We start from the raw sequence: 16,972 nt of genomic DNA on the forward strand, positions 1-16,972 counted from the left end.
TCAGGCCGGCCGCGAGTGCCTCGCGGCTGGACTAAAATTGTGGCCTACTCCCCCGGAGAAGGGCACAATTGCTCCATACGCGACCTAGCTATAAAAAAGTGCTGGTTACATGAAAAAATACAGTAAAATACAGTTTTCTTAAAGGGAAACAACCCTTCAGACCAGCACTACCTCAGGATTTTTTTTTTTTTTACAGAACAGACTCCACAGGCTCTCGAAGCAATATGCCTTGCTTGATTTAGGGGGCAAGGGATACTGCTGAGGCTCCTCTAAAAAAATGTGGGGAGGTGGAGGAAGTGGGGGGAGGGACCCCGCTCGTGACCCGCCGGGTTTGACACCCCCGAGGTCGGACGAACCCCCAAACAGAGTCCGCCCAAGCTCCGTCCGGCTAAAAACAGGGACAATAAACCCCCTAAACAAATTCCAACAGCCCTACCAAGAGAGATGGGTACAGATCACATCAACACCTGCTGGAGACTGAAAGAAGACTGAGGGAAATAGAGAGGAGGGGCTAGGATATACTGTCCCAAAGTTTTGTTTTCAGTCTCCACCTGCTGGTCATGACTAGATATATACCCATTCGTAAAGTTAACCTCTACTGGTCTGGAGAGTGCTAAAGAATAACTTTTTCTATATAGAGAAGAGGGCTGTTAAAAATGATCAGCACTAGGTACGCCACTGGATTTAATGACCCTATTCTAACCACCAAATTTCCCCGTCTCACCCCACCCAGCTACTTTTTCATGCCACCCGGCTGGAAAAAATATCTTGGGACAACACTTTGTCCCCCAATTTCACCTTATCAGCTATCTTTTCTTCCATTTGCATCTTTGCTTTTCTGACAGCTTTTCCCACTTATTTTTAACCATCTTCCTCTTTCTGCGACGTCTTGTAATTTATGAAAGCTAACCTTTTTTCTCTCACCTTTTCAGCTACTGCATTTGAAAACCAAAGTGGCTTTCTTTTCCTTTTGTATACTTTCCTAACAAAGATGTGTCACCTTTAGGGTAGCTTCTTCAGTTTCACCTGCATAGAGTTAGGACAGCCTTTTTGCTGTCCTAACTTTATGCAGTTACTTAGCTGGTTAGCGGACTGAAAATTGTTTTTAACTGGCTAGGTAGGTGCTCCCATTCCTGGCCTGTCTCTAACCTAACCAGTTATGATATGGTTGGTTAGCAGCCATATTCAGCAGCACTAACTGGTTAAGTGCAGAATATCAGGTGCAGGGTCACTGAACAGGGTTTAACCAGGCAAGAGACTCTCCTGTGCAGTTAAAACATTTTAAATATCAGATACTTATTTACTGCTTTTGATTTCAGTTACGGATCAACCAATCATACCTTGACAAACACAGAATATAAGGCTACTGTAGTTGGGTGTAGAGATACCAGGTCCATCAGCACATCCAAAGACACATCAACTTCTGCAGAATAACCACTACAGACATGCATTACCAGGGCAGCCACTACTTCCTGTAAAAGATGAAAGCACAGTAAAACTAACACTTCTTGTAACCTTAGCCAAGTTGTTGTCTCTTGTCTTAGAAACCTTCAATCAGAAGCTTCTTGGAGAAGGACAGGTTTCCACAAACAACTTGCTGTAGTGCAATCCTATATAATACCTATATAAAATATGAATCCATATATTTAAAAAATTGACATTTTTAAAAATAGCTTAAAGGGTGTCAGGGAAATAATATAAAAAGGACTAGGTTCTTACATTGCTAATATATTTTCCAGTAGATACTCATAGATGTATCATTCTGGACAGTAGGGTATGCTTCCTATGCTCGCAAGCTATGTAGAAGGAATCCATTCCAGGTTTCTTCCTCCTCCACAGGGTTCTGCTGCCCCCTTCAGTTTATACCAAAGCAGGTGACAGCCCTATATAGAAACACCTAAGAAGGAGGGGTACAGGGAGACTCCCCAAACTCTGCTCTGAAAGTATAAGAAACATGCAAAACATTTTAATTGAGCCAATGAAATAAAAATACAAAGCAGAAACATTTATAAAGCTCACACATTCCCCCAATGTGTTATCACAATAGATTATTCATACCCTTGATGTCGGACATCAAAATCTCAGTTTTAAATCGAACTTCCTGATCGAGACAGTTGGCAGGTGGAGTAAATAACTATCAGGGAGGGGCTCCAGAATGACACACCTATCCATTAGAAAAGATATTAGCAAGATAAGAACCTAATCTCTTTTTCTAGTGCAATAAGAGTGTCAGTCTGAACTGTAGGAACATATATAAAGCAGTCCCAAAAACCCAGAGTGGGATCCTTGCACCTGCTCGCAATACTGAGGACCCAAAGACAGTGTCCTCCCATGTAGCCATGTCTACTCTGTAGAACTTGGAGAATGTGTGCAAAGTGAACCAGTTCACCACCATACAAATCTCCCTAGTCAAAATCACCCAAGCTTCTGGTGACGAAGAGGCTATGCTTCTTATGGAGTGCACTTTCAAGGAAACCGACAACTGCTTGCCACAGGCAATATATGCTGACGAGATGGCCATTCATATCCATCTGGAAATTGTTGCCTTAGATGCCGGTCTACTACGTCTAGCCTGACTGGTGAACACAAATAGATAGTCTGACAGATGGAACTCATTCATGACCTCTGGATAACATAAGAGAACTCTCCTCACTTCCAGCTTTCTCAGAATGCTGTCTTCTTTTTTGACCCAATTGGCTGGAACGCTGGCAACATTACCTCTTGACTGACATGAAATGCCAAAGCGACCATTGGCAAAAAGGATGGGACCATGCACAAGGAAACTCCCACCTTCATGATCTTGAGGAAGAGTTCTCTGCACAACAGAGCCTGCAGCTCCAAGACTTGTCTCACTGATATAATGGCCACGAGGAAAATGGTCTTGATTGTACTGTAAGATCCAACAAAGAAGCCTTATGAGAATAGGCTCAGGCCATCTCAGCACAGGCCATTCCAGCACAGGCCATCTCATCTCTCACCAAACTCTTAAATTCCGCCCTGCTCTCAGGCCTATTTTCTACAGAAATGGGACACATTTCCTTATCCCCTCTCTTGAAAAAAGCTGATCTGGACCCCTCCACTCCTTCCAGCTATCGCCCAATAGCTAACATTCCTCTCCTGACCAAAATGCTGGAATCCATCATAGCCACCCAACTCTCATCCTATCTTGAGAGATTCTCCATTCTCCTACCCTACCAACATGGATTCAGACCCAACTACAGCACTGAATCTCTTTTAGCCTCTTTAATTTCAAAGGTCCAACAACTTCACTCCTGCAACAAGTTCGCTGTCCTTCTTCAATTCGACCTCTCTGCAGCTTTCGACATTGTCCACCATGACATACTAATCCTCCAACTTTCTGAAATTGGCATAAATTCCAGAGTCTTAGATTGGTTCTCAAAATTCTTACGTTCCCGCTCCTACTTCGTTAACATGAATGGTACCTCATCCTCCCCTTGGAAACCGTTCTGCGGAGTCCCCCAGGGTTCACCTCTATCCCCGATTCTTTTCAATGTTTATATGTCCTCCCTGAAACTCCTTCAACTATCCACCTCAGAGACACTTTACACCTACGCCGACGACATCCTTGGCCTTCTCGAAACCGACTCTAACCTCACCAACCTCTCTGATAACATCTCAACTTGCATAACAAATCTCCAATCCTGGGCTCTCACCGTTCAAATGAAACTAAATGAGACCAAAACAAAACTACTTTGGCTTGGCCCCAAATTGGATCAGCTACCCTCCCTCATCCCACTTTCCTCTGGCACCAATCTGTAGCTTGAGCACTCTAGCAAAGTTCTGGGAATCATCATTGACTCTACATTGTCCTTTAACGACCACATCAACTCCCTAGTAAAAAAATGCTTTTTCAATCTTCATATGCTAAGGAAAGTCAGATCCTGCTTCCACCAACAACATTTCGCTGTCCTTGTCCAATCCATCATTCTTTCCAGACTTGATTACTGCAACTCCATCTACCTAAGCCTAACAAAGAAAAGTCTTATCAGACTTCAGCGGATTCAGAACACCGCAGCTAAACTAATCTTCGCAAAAGGCAAATTCGACCATGTCTCCCCGCTTCTGTCTAAGCTTCACTGGCTCCCAGTCTTCCTCAGGATTCGCTACAAATGCGCCTGTCTTACCTTCAAATCTCTTCATGGCATCCTTCCTCCCCTCTTTCCTCTATCTTGGCTCTCGAGTACTCACTCCACCAGATCCATTCAGAAATTCAAACTATCCTTCCCTTCTCTAAATGGCATTTCCCATACAGGAAAACTTGGAACATCCCTCCTCTTCAGGATCACCGAGCTGTGGAACAGCTTTACTGCCCATCTTCGGAGTTCGACCTCCCTCCAACACTTCAGAAAACATCTGAAAACCTGGCTTTTCTCCAAAATGTAACTACCCCCTCCTTCCCCCTCTCTCCTTCTTGTTTACCAAGCCCTCCTTCCTTCCATTGGAGTTCCTTTCTTTGTTTTTAATTCCTGTAAACCGTGTAGAGCTCCACTTCCGTGGAGATGACGCGGTATATAAACTTAAGGTTTAGTTTAGTTTAGTTAGTTTAATAGTGAAGCTCTGGAACGCTTTGCCAGAGGTTGTGGTAAAAGCAGATAGCGTAGCTGGTATTAAGAAATATCTGGACAAATTCCTGGAGGAAAAGTCCACAATTTGTTATTAAGACATGGGGGAAGCCTCTGCTTGCCCTGGATCACTAGCATGGAATGTTGCTACTCTTTGGGTTTTTGTGGCCAGGTACTAGTGACTTGGATTGGCCAACGTGAGAACGGGCTACTGGGCTTCATGGCCCATTGGTCTGACCCAGTAAGATTATGTTCTCCTGAATAGACTCATACGGGGCCTGACTGAGGCATGTAAAATCACATTAAAATTCCATGACAGAAAAAGTCATCTTACCAGTGGTCTGAGCCTTACAGCCCCCTTTAGGAATTTGGATATATCTAGATGAGAAGCCAGGGGTGCTGTGCATCCACAGGCTCTGATGCACTAGATGCCCGCCACTTGCACCATGAGGCCTTTGTTGAGACCTGATTGGAGGAAAGCTAGCATCACCACCATCAGAGCACTAAATGGTTCCACTTTTTCTTTTGAGCACCATTGTTGAAACTTCTCCCAGGCCTTAGCATAAGCAGAAAACCATTGCAGACTTCTTGGCTCTGAGAAGAGTAGCAATGACTACCTCTGAGTAACTTTGTGCTCTAACACCACAAGCTCAAGAGCCATGACGTAAGACCAAAGTGATCCGGATCTTATATGGGCCCCGAGATAGAACATCGGACTGTACCTGCAGTCTCAGAGCTTTGTCCTTCTGAAGACATACCAGGTCCACGTATCATGGCCTGCATGGCCAATCTGATGCTACAAAAAACCACCCAGCCTGCGTGGTTTGCTATCCTGTTACATATTCGCCCTATCAACTGCCATGGAGTAAACACGTACAAGAAATCATTCTTTAGTCACGGCTGGACAAAAGCATCCAGGCCTTTGCTTCCAAACTTGGAACTTTGACTGAAGAAACAGCCCACCTTCTTGTTCCTTGCCGTAGCCAGCATACTGAAAGTTGGTTGACCCCCATCAAAGAACAATGGACTGGAATGCTGCTGGCGAGAATGTCCATTCTCTTGGGTCTAAGTCAACCTGCTGCGGCAATTGACCTGGACATTGTCCATTCCCGGACATGCACCACTGAGTTTGCCTGTAGGTATATCTTTTCCAACGGAATAATAAGAGGGCATCCAGGCTCAAATGAACACTCTTGGTGCCTTCTTGGCCAATGACATACCATCGCAGAAGCACTGTTTGAGAAGACTCAGAACGCCTGTCTCTTTCAGCTTTTCTAACACCAATCGAAAGGCCTGAAGCTCCAGTCTGTTGATGGACCACTTTCTCTGGGAGGCTACCACATCTACATTGGGCATGTTGCAATGGCCTCCCCAGCTGAACAGGCTGGAATCTATTGTGAGAATCACCTGCAAAGATATTCTGAGGGGCATACAAAGTAATAACGACTGTGGATGGAGCCACCAGCTCATACTGCAGCACGACTCCGAAGTCCACTGGAGAGTCAATTGAAACACAGAAGCATGACAGCAGATAAGGGCAGAATGGCCCATCCACAACATCCCGCTATCTCCTCTTTTCCCTAAGAAACCCACATGCCTGTCCCAAGCAATCTTTAGTTCCGATACAGTCTTCATTTCCACCGCTTCCATTGGGAGACTATTCCATTGGGAGAATTTACCACTCTTTCTGTAAAGAAGTATTTTTCTAACATTACTTCTGAGCCTATCACCTCTTAACTTCATCCTATGCCCTCTCCTTCCTTCTTATGGAAAAGACTCACCTCCTGTACATTAACACCACAGAGATATTTAAAAATCTCTATCATATCTCATCTCTCCCATATTTCATCTTGTCATTACAAGATGTGCGGGCACACCCTGACAAAGGACAAGCTTTTGCTCCAACTTAAGCTAACAGGGATGCTTTATGTTGCTGATGAATTCTACGACAAAATCTGAGTCAAGAGGGAATCTGTGGGGACCATTGAGACAATAATGCATTCTGGAAGCAAGGGACCATGTCTATAGTGGCTGCCATGGAGTTTAGAACTTGGAGATATTACCACGCAGATATTACAAACTGTCTTTGCCATCGTATCTGCTATCTGAGAGCAAAGCTTCTGTCTACTTACCTCTGGAAAACAGACTCAGACATTTGCCGGGAATGGGACGGAACCAGTTGGCTCTTTCGAAAATTCATTATCCAACCCAAGCTTTGCAAGACCTCAACCACTTGAGCCACTGCTTGTTCCCCCTTCCAATAACAGAGCCCTGATCAGCCAGTTGTCCAGATATGGATGTACTTCTAACCACTACCATCACTTTGTGCTGTTGTCACCCCGAAGGAAAGCGCCGAGAATTGATAATGTCTCTACAGCATATGAAATCTCAGGAATCTCCTGTGTTCTGGAAATATGGGAACATTCAGGTAGGCTTCAGTCAAGTCTAGGGCAGCTAGAAATTCCCCCCCGGGGGGTCACCGCTGCAATAACTGACTGCACAGTTTACACGTGAAAGCGAGGAACCTTCGGGAATTCATTGTCATGAGTGAGATCCAAAATGGGTATCCAATCCTCTGAGCCTTTCTTGAGCACTATGAAGTATATAGAGTTATCTGTCCAAGCCCAATTCTTCTGGTGGTACTGTCACTAAGACTCTGCATGAATTTCCCAGGCATCCCACCAGCGAGTTCACAAACTAGTTGGTTAGGGGATAGGCAATCTCAAGCTTGCACCCTACCTGAATGATCTCCAGACCCAGTGGTCTGAAGAGACCTGCTCCACTACATACGCCAAGAGCATTCCTCCTATCATCAGAGAAAAGACTTCAGCCCTGGCATCCTTGCACCTTCTTGGAGGTTGAAGAGAGATTAGGACCAGAGGACTAGCTTCACCTAAGACCTATCTTGATCCTCGAGATGAGATTCCTTCTGCGTACTTCCAAAAGTGACTATAATTACAAAAATTAGACCACCCAGAACCTCTAGAGGTGTGCGGACTGCTATCAGACAGAGATTTTGGCTGGTGATCTACCAAACCGAAAAACACAGCAAAGAAGAGCAAAACTTCGCCTTACAAGTCACAAAAAAAGGCAGTTCAACCAATGAGAAATCCTTTATTCAAGCATATTGTCCCAACAAGGATCCTAGTTATGTTATGTTGGATTTCTAGACTGCATAATCATTAGTTCAATAAAAAAAATTATGAATCCCTTAAATCTAAGCGATGTACAAAAACATTTACAGCCACAATTTCAAACACAAACAAACATTGTAAAATGCAGTAAACAAATAAGTCAGTCTCCCCCACAAAATTTCCTTAATACAGAATTATTCAAATCTAAAACAAATAATAACCACAGAGTTAGAGAAAGGCGTCTACAAACAATTGTGTTAACAATTCTTGAAAGACCTACAATCTTTGCATAATCTCATTATACCTAGATTTTACATAATGAATTCCATTTTCTTTTAAACTGACAAGCAACATCCCCCCCCCCGCTCAGATCTCAAACATCTTGCAGGTTGATAGACTTCCCATAAGTTTTGAAAGCAAGTAGGAGCAGAGGAGTACAATATTTGATGAACTGACAGAGCTTTTTAGCAAATTATCTGCTGAACAGGTAACCAGTGTAGGAATACTCATTTTCAATTGAGCTGCTGAATTCATTAGAAGTTGCATTAGATATACTACCTGTTGACAGTATGAATCAAATGCTGTGAACATGTGTTTATGCATTAGGCTCCCAAATGACATAGCACTTTGATCCGCAGAGCGCAGCAAGGTTTGAGCCAGAGATATGATGGAGGGAAAGTACTCACGAAGAACCTGTCAAAGAAAAAAAAAACCTTGCTCTTTATCACTCATTAAAAGGATAAAACAAGACATAAATTTTTTTAATTATGTTATCTATTATCTTGAAGAAAACAGATGTTAGTCTTCAGAAAGCTTTAACTAAACTTTATGAGTTTAAGATTTAAAAACTTAAGATCATTACAGTGGAGGAAACTGAAGTTAATGTCTTCCTCTTCTGGACCATCAGTCTCTGACAGGCCAACATGGCCACGCTTTTCATAATCCCTTCAGGAGTAATACAAACAAATACTTCTAACTGCTCCTGATATAAACTCTCATGAGAAGGCATTAACTGAGAAGAGAAAAAATCAATTGAGTGACTTATCAATGAAAATATATTTTTCATTACAAGAGAGAAATGTCGAGAAATGAACATATTACACCTTATCTTCGACAGTTACACTGGCTGCCAGTTGCATTTAGTATAAAGCAGTGATGATTTGTCATCAATTCTTATACGGTACGATCCCTGAATTCTTTAAGAAAAGATAGCTAGTTATCAACCGAAAAAATCATCGCGCTCTGAAAATTCTGCGCTGCTGAAGGTGAATGTTAATCTAAAATATGTAGAAACCAATGTAATGACCTTTTGCTGTACAGGGGTAAGATTGTGGAACTCTCTTTTTGGGCAAATACAGAAATATGGTGATAGGGGCATATTCAAAAAACGACTTAAAACTTAATTGTTTGTAAATGTGTTTCTTTAAGTAGTGATTTTCCCTGTTTGCTGATTTTCCGAAGGTTTTGATCATCTGTGTTCATTTGTAAAATTTTATGTATGTAACATTTTTGTAAACTGTTTTGGTTTAAAACGGTATATAGAAATGTTTAAAATAAATAAATATTTTTCATTACAAGAGAGAATGTTTTGGCAGCAAAAACTGCTCATTGCAAGCCACATTTCAGAGGCAACCTCTGATTAGTAATGCTTTGATAACATCATAAAAATCTATTTCTTGCTATTAACTAAATAATTTTGCTGCATTTGTATTTAACTATGTCTTAATTTTAATGTGGTGTTTACAAAACAATTAAATTGAAAAGCTAATCAGGTACAATTAATTTCCCTCTGTCCTGATGGGCTCACAATCTAACTATTGAACCTATAAGAAGTATTTGGTTACATATAGAGAAATGTAAAGGAAAAAGCTAGTACAGTAAAATAAAGAAAAATAATAAATAAATAAACAAACCTAGCAAAAATAATACGAAATTAAGTTAGAAATTCAAATAAATTCCAGACATTCTTAGTCAGCTTCCAGTTTCATATCCTGTCCGGACCGGTGCCATATTAACTGCTCATCCATCTCAATTTCTCTTCTTCTAGAAGGCAGGAACGAGTTACGTTTTTAAAGCTGTTCTTAAGTCGTATTTGTATGAAACTCAGAACTAGTAGATTTTAAGATTCTTGCTGCTTACTTCTGTTCCCAGCTGACAAAAAGGCCAACTGTCCCTACCGTGTTTCCCCGATGGTAAGACACTGTCTTATTTTTTTGGGAAGGCCAAAATATGCTCTAGGGCTTATTTTCGGGGGATGCCTTATTTACCTATGAAGAAGACTACAGTACACAGTTATTGTTGAAAAAAAACAGAATTTTATTACCTGTATTGGATGTTCTGGCCGTGAACAAACTCCTGCAGTCTCCGTTAGGGAGGGATGAGGGAAGCTGCCTGTGTATCCTTGCGCGGAGTCACGTGCGCGCGCTGCAGTCCTGTCACTTCCTCCTCTTCACTTCATGACGAGGCGTGGCACGCAGCCATGGAGGCAAATACGGTAGACGGAGGGACCACACGGAGTCACCCCACCCGATTCGGGTAAGCGCAGGTATCGGTGGGTGGCTTATTTGCGGGGGGGGTGCCTTATTTTACATTTTTTTCTAAAAAGGGGGGGGGCTGTCTTATTTGATGGCCCTGCCTTATCATCGGGGAAACACGGTAGTTATCCTCTAAGTTACAGCATGCACAACCACACACTGTTCTTAATGTGACCATGCATCATTTCTGTATCTGCTACAGGAGAAAGGTCACTGGAAATATTGCTCAGTGAAATCAAATGAAGCCGTAAATGCGTTCTTAAGTCAGGGGTCTGTAACTCAGGGACTGCCTGTATTCCAAAATGGTAGTGCAAAGAGGGTTGGATCATCCTCTTATGGGACCTAAACGGAAGCCTGTATGCTGGACGCAAGCAAGGCTCGGGTCAGAAGTTGGGCACAAATCACAGATTCAATTCTGCAGCGGGAAAAAGTTCCCCCAGTCAATGGATCTGACACCATTCAAATGTCAATGAAATTTAACAGTGCCGCTGGAGCACCAGCCTCCCTGTCGGGATCAGATCAAAGTTCCTGCCATCGGAGCCAAAAAGAGGCAGGGCTTGACATAATCAGCAGTCTCCACAGCGTCGAGTGAATCAACTATCAGCAGAAGAGGAATGTCATTAGGGAGCAAAAAATAGGTCTTAAATGCAGGCAAACATACCACATGCTCCTTAGTCACATTGCCAGCCCCAAAAGAAGAGACAGCCATGATCCTCCAATTAATTTCAACCATGACAGTGACAGGTTTGAAGGCCTTTGAACTAAAGTTCTAACATGGACGATCTAGGAAAATATAGTGTTAATAAAAATATGAAACCTCTGTCTCACTCAGATCAGAATTAGGAATAAATGGTCAATATTCTCAATGGAGAAGGGTAAATAGGGAAGTTCTATAAGCAAAACTAAAACCCTATACCAGCTAGAGATGGTATCACTCAAAATATAAGTTGGATCAGTGCATTAGAATCAACAGAAACAACTGTTCAAGGAGGAAAAGCCTCAGTCCCCTGTGGGGAAAACCTCTTTTAACTTAAGAGGATTGGTTAGCGTCCCTGGCAAAAAAACCTCCTATCCACCTGTGTTACAGCTGCTGAATTTTAAAAAAACTGCATTTGTTACTGCAGTCAAAATTACATTCAAAAGTGCATTGCTGAATGCTTCTTAAAGTGCTGACATTTTAAAGTGATTTCAAAGTGCTTCTCAAAGTGCTGGTAACCAAATATAAACGCTGATTTCAAACCGTTCTTAAATGCTGATATGTAACATTATATTAACAAAACTACAAAAACTTATCTCTGACTCTATGCAAGCTTCTTTTCCTGCCAAATAGCATTTCGCCAAAAGGCTGCTTCAGGGATTGGGAGAGATAGTTTGAAAAAATGGCACCTGCAGTGCTCAATGCCCATGCCACTGACTACTGCAGGTGCAATTTATCCAAACATGGGATATCAGAAACTTTCTGTGTTCCAGGATGATTGGAATGTGAAGGTAAATTTTCGTCAAATCTAGGGCAGCCAGAAATTCTCCTGGCTCTAAAGCTGTAATGATGGACCGAGCCATTTGGAACCGAGGAACTCTCAGAGCAGCAAAGACATGTTTGAGATTCAGGATGGGTTTCCATTCCACTGAGCCTTTCTTGTATCTGCCAAATCCCAAGTCTTCTGAAGGAATTGGTTCTTTAGCTTGATTATCTAGCAACCTTCGTAACATTGCCTTGACTTTTCCCGCCTTCTCTGGCCATCCCACCGTCAAATCCACAAACTAGTCAGAAAGAGGGCACGCAAACTCTATATTGTGACCCTCCCTGATAATCTCCAGCACCCAGCTATATAGGGCGTTATTTGTTCCTAGGCCACCACATAGTCCAACCTCCAATCTTCAGTGGAATGGCTTGAGGGTTGGTGTCATTGAGGATTTTTGGCTGGCACTACAGAGCAGGAACTGGAACCTTGAATCCTCTGGTAACCAAAAAATTTAAGTCTGGAACTTTGAAAGGCTTTCTGGTTGAAAGCTCATGTTGAGTACTGAAGAGAACGCTGTAACCCACAAAAGTTCCCCCAGCTTTAGCCTCTGGCTGTTTGTGGTCAAGAGAAAGAGTCACAAAGAGAGGGATCCTTTCCTTGGTCTATGGTTGATATCGCCTCCAGGTCCTCCATATGAGAGGCTGCTTCTCCCATCAGGGAAGCCTTACTTTCGGACAATCAAGGGATTAAATGTAATCTCTCGTCCTCAGAGTCCCTGTCTGATGGGATATCATAGAAACATGATGGCAGATAAAGGCCAAATGGCCCATCCAGTCTTCCAAAATCCGGAGTAACCATTATCTCTTCCTCTCTCTAAGAGATCGCTAGGCTTTCTTAAATTCAGATACAGTCTCTGTTTCCACCACCTCTTCCGGGAAACTGTTCCATATATCTACCACCCTTTCTGTTAAAAGTATTTCCTTAGATTACTCCGGAGCCTATCACCTCTTAACTTCATCCTATGCCCTCCTATTCCAGAGCTTCCTTTCAAATGAAAGAGACTCGACTCATGCACATTTACATCACATAGGTATTTAAACGTCTCTCTCATATCTCTACCTTCTCTCACCTTTCCTCTAAAGTATACAGATTGAGATCTTCAAGTCTGTCCTCCTTATGCCTTATGGCGAAGACCACCCACCATTTTAGTAGCCTTCCTCTGGACTGACTCCATCCTTTCTAGATCTTTTTGAAGGTGTGGCCTCCAGAATTGTACACAATATTCTAAATGAGGTCTCATCATAGTCTTATACAGGGGCATCAATACCTTCTTTTTCCTACTGGCCATACCTCTTCCTATGCACCCTAGCATTCATCTAGCTTTCGCGATCACCTTTTCAACCTGTTTTGACACCTTAAGATCATCACATACAATCACACCTAAGTTCCGTTCTTCTGTTGTGCACACAAGTCCTTCATCCCCTAAACTGTACCATTCCAGAATAGCCTTTGCTTTCAGGGAAAAAGTGTACTGAGCATCTAAAGGGGCCAGCAGACCTAACAGATGGAGTTCTGCCTTGTACATAAGCCTGCCAGAAGAAATTAATAAACTCTGGGATAAAGGCCTCTCTCCTTCCCCCTTAGCCTTTTCTTAGGCTGTGAAGCATCTACATTCTTATGGTGAGCAGGACCGTTGTGCTGTCTTGGTGCTCTAGAAAATGTTTCTTTCTCCGTAAAAGGATTGTTTGCATTTCTTCAGCTCTAGAAGACTAAGTCTCCTGCCCCTCCATCCCGTGCCACGTGACAAAAGGGCACTCTTCAGCCAGCCATCCAGCACAAATAATGCATTTAATAAGGCCAACAGGGTCTGAGGACCCCATGTCTGACAGTTTAGAGGCAAAATAATTCAGCTGAAGAAATATCAAATGTCAGCCAGAAATTAACCAAAATATGCCAATGATTAAATGAGAATATGTTCTCTGAACATAATAAAAACTATATTTTTTCCATGGAAAGATTTACATACTCTCTTTTCACCAATCAAACTCAATGATGTCCCTCTTCAAGAGGTTACATAACGTAACATAACAATTTTATTCTTCTTTACCGCCATAATCAAACAATTTCTAGGTGGTTTACACAGAAGAGGGCTGGACAATCAGCAAAATAAAATTAGTTAAAATACAACAATTTACTTAAAATATTCAATGTAAAATTTTTGTTAACAGTAATGTCCTCATTTAGGTAATAAATTTTTCAAACAATGTTGACTTGATTACTTTTCGAAATGCACCATAAGACAACATAGCTCCACCAATACAATTACCCCACCATGACTGCTGCTTACTTGCTTGAAATGCAAGAGTCCTATCCAAAAAAGGTTGATAATATCAAAATTCTTTGGTGTTTTCTTAGATCAAAAACTTAACTACCATAAACAAATCAGTACAGTAGTTAAAAGAAGCTTTCATAGACTGCGGATGATCAGATCTTTAGCAAACATTCTCGACGCATCTTCTCTAAATACTTTAATCCACTCCCCAGTGAAAGCAAAACTCGACTATTGTAACTCCTTATACCAGGGAATTGTATTAAAAAAAATAAGAAGACATCAAATTATCTAAAATACCTCAATTAAAATCATCACTAAAACTAGAAAATACAATCACGTCACACCTTTACTAAAAAAGGTGCATTGGTTGCCTATAAATCACAGAATTACCTTTAAAATAGCTCTACTAACCTTCAAAATCCAAATCTCTAAAGCCCCTCTATTTTTAGAAAAAGTACTCATTCCATACACCCTTCCAAGAACCATCTTTGAGGACCGTCAATACCCGTCAAACAATTTTCTCATTACCAGCATATTTGAGGGATGAAAAAAATCTAAATAACTTCAAAGGTAAACTAAAAAGCTTTCTGTTTAAAGATGCATTTTTATCTTAGGAAAGCAATTGAAGCTCTTCCTCATATGTACATTCCTACGTTGTGTTAAAACCTTCTCCACTTTCCTATAACAATTGTAGTTCTTCCTTTTTTCCTCTTGTGTATTGTCATGTCTTTGTAATTATACTATTTAAAGTTGTCTGTTCCCCTATTAATTTTAAAATATACATCGCTTTGAAACTCTGTAAAAGCGATCCAATCAAATTTTAAATAAATTTGAAACTACTTTGGAGAAGCTGAAGAACTTAGGAAAAAAACTGGAAAATCCAAGATGGCCACTTCGGGAGCGTATTGGTGGCAGAAAACGGCCTCCAAATGCTTCAGGGCTGACCAAAAATTTTTTTAAAAAATAGGATTTTAGAGAAGGGGGACTAAAGTTAGAATGAAATAAAAATAATTAAATAAAGGAAGGGAAAGAGGTAATGGTATAAATGATTATTTGAAAATTGAACAGAATGTGGACTTGGGAAAACATATGTTATGTGAAGTCCTATGCACTGAAAACTGTTTACATTGTATGATATACCATCCTTCTAGTTTATTGTTTGAGGGTTTAGAAACTGGGTGTATATAAAAGATATAAAAAAGCTAAGAAATATTATTAAATAAAAAGGCAGTTTGAAGGTATATTTTTACCTATTTTACACAATATGCAGTAACTAGTCTTTAAGCCCGTTACATTAACAGGTGCTAGAATAGATGTGTGTGTCTGTCTTTCTTTCTCTCTCTCTCCTTGGCTGCTTTTTGTCTGTCTGTCTTTCTCTCTATGTCTCTCTCTCTCTTTCCTTGGCCGCTTTCTGTCTGTCTGTGTTTCTTTCTTTGCTGTCTCTCTCCTTGGTCACTGCATGTCTGTGTGTTTTTTTGCTGTCTGTCCCCTTGGCCCTTGTCTGTCTGTCTTTTTTTGCTGTGTCCTTGGCCGCTGTATGTCTTTTTTTTTGTGTGTGTCTCTCTCTCCTTGTCCACTGTCTGTTGTTGTTTTTTTTTTTTCTTTCAATCTCTCTCCCTGGCCTCCTGTGTGTGTCTTTCACTGCCACCTTTTCTGTCAGTCTGTCAATGTCCCATTTGTTTGGCCCCCTGTCCTTCTGTGTGTGTGTGGAGATGTCAGGGGGATGTTGGGGGAATATTGACGATGTTAGGAGGGATATCAATTATTGTGCCCCTTCTCCCAACTACCTTTTTTTTTTTTTTTTTTAAATCAAGTGGCAACTGGCAACCGGCACAGAATAACTGCTGCTGAGTAAAGTAAACTGCCACTCACAGCAAATCGAACGTATGCACCGCACGCTTTACCAACTTCTCTTCTTCTTACAATACAATTTCTTTGCCGGTCATGGAGTTACGGACGCACGGAGCCACCAGGTTTGAAGTGTGCATGCGCACTAAGGGAATTATAGCGGATTTATGAAAGGAGAAATTAGGTTCTTACCTGCTAATTTACTTTCTTTTAGCTTCTCCAGACCAGTAGAGGTTAACTTTACGAATGGGTATATATCTAATCATGACCAGCAGGTGGAGACTGAAAACAAAACGTTGGGACAGTATATCCTAGCCCCTCCTCTCTATTTCCCTCAGTCTGCCGAATAGCCAAGCAGAACCAAGAACTGGAAAACAACAGAGAGAAAAAACAATACTCCAAAAGGAGTAACAAATAACATACCCAAAATGCTGTTGGAAAATGCAGAGGAGAAATTCCTGAAGGAAGAATGTCCCCACAGCTCGCCAGCTAAGCCAGCCGAGCCACAGCCGCTGTTCTTCAATTCTCCCCGGCCCTAGAAAAATACTAGAACCCGCAGCAAAAACCAAAAACTGCCCGCGCAACAGCCCCAACAACAACAACAACAGACAGGGTGGGGACCTCTACTGGTCTGGAGAAGCTAAAAGAAAGTAAATTAGCAGGTAAGAACCTAATTTCTCCTTCTTTAGCACTCTCCAGACCAGTAGAGGTTAACTTTACGAATGGGACGTACCAAAGCAGTCCCTCTCACGGGCGGGACCCCCGAAGGGCCGATACCAGTACACGCTCACCGAACACCGCGTCCCGACGCGCCTGCACATCAACCCGATAATGACGAACAAAGGAATGCAAGGAGGACCAAACCGCAGCCTTACAAATATCCACTGGAGGCACGAGCGACGACTCAGCCCAAGAAGCCGCCTGACCCCGAGTGGAATGAGCCTTGAGAAACTCCGGAACAGGCTGCTGTTTCAGAAGATAAGCGGAAGCAATCGTCTCCTTGATCCAGCGCGCAATAGTAGCCTTAGAAGCGCCCGCTCCCCGACGAGGACCCGCCAGGAGGACAAAGAGATGATCG

The 16,972-nt window shown here is 42.0% G+C and overlaps 1 protein-coding gene across 4 annotated transcripts in view; it reads right to left on the reverse strand.

Moving 5' to 3' along the window:
* Positions 1 to 16,972, reverse strand: part of FANCD2 (FA complementation group D2) — a 319,297-nt gene that overhangs the window by 197,586 nt on the left and 104,739 nt on the right. For all 4 annotated transcript variants that reach the window (XR_004537318.1, XM_033925761.1, XM_033925762.1 and 1 more), the window contains exons 15-16: positions 8,276 to 8,410; positions 1,341 to 1,472 (exon numbers count right to left, since the gene is read on the reverse strand). Coding sequence is in view for 3 of the 4 variants with exons in the window: in XM_033925761.1 (XP_033781652.1) it covers positions 1,341 to 1,472; positions 8,276 to 8,410 (267 nt within the window). In the remaining variant the exon portion in view is untranslated. The remainder of the gene's footprint in view (positions 1 to 1,340; positions 1,473 to 8,275; positions 8,411 to 16,972) is intronic.

This window comes from Geotrypetes seraphini, chromosome 17 (genome assembly GCF_902459505.1).
Source record: "Geotrypetes seraphini chromosome 17, aGeoSer1.1, whole genome shotgun sequence".
NCBI lineage: Eukaryota > Metazoa > Chordata > Amphibia > Gymnophiona > Dermophiidae > Geotrypetes > Geotrypetes seraphini.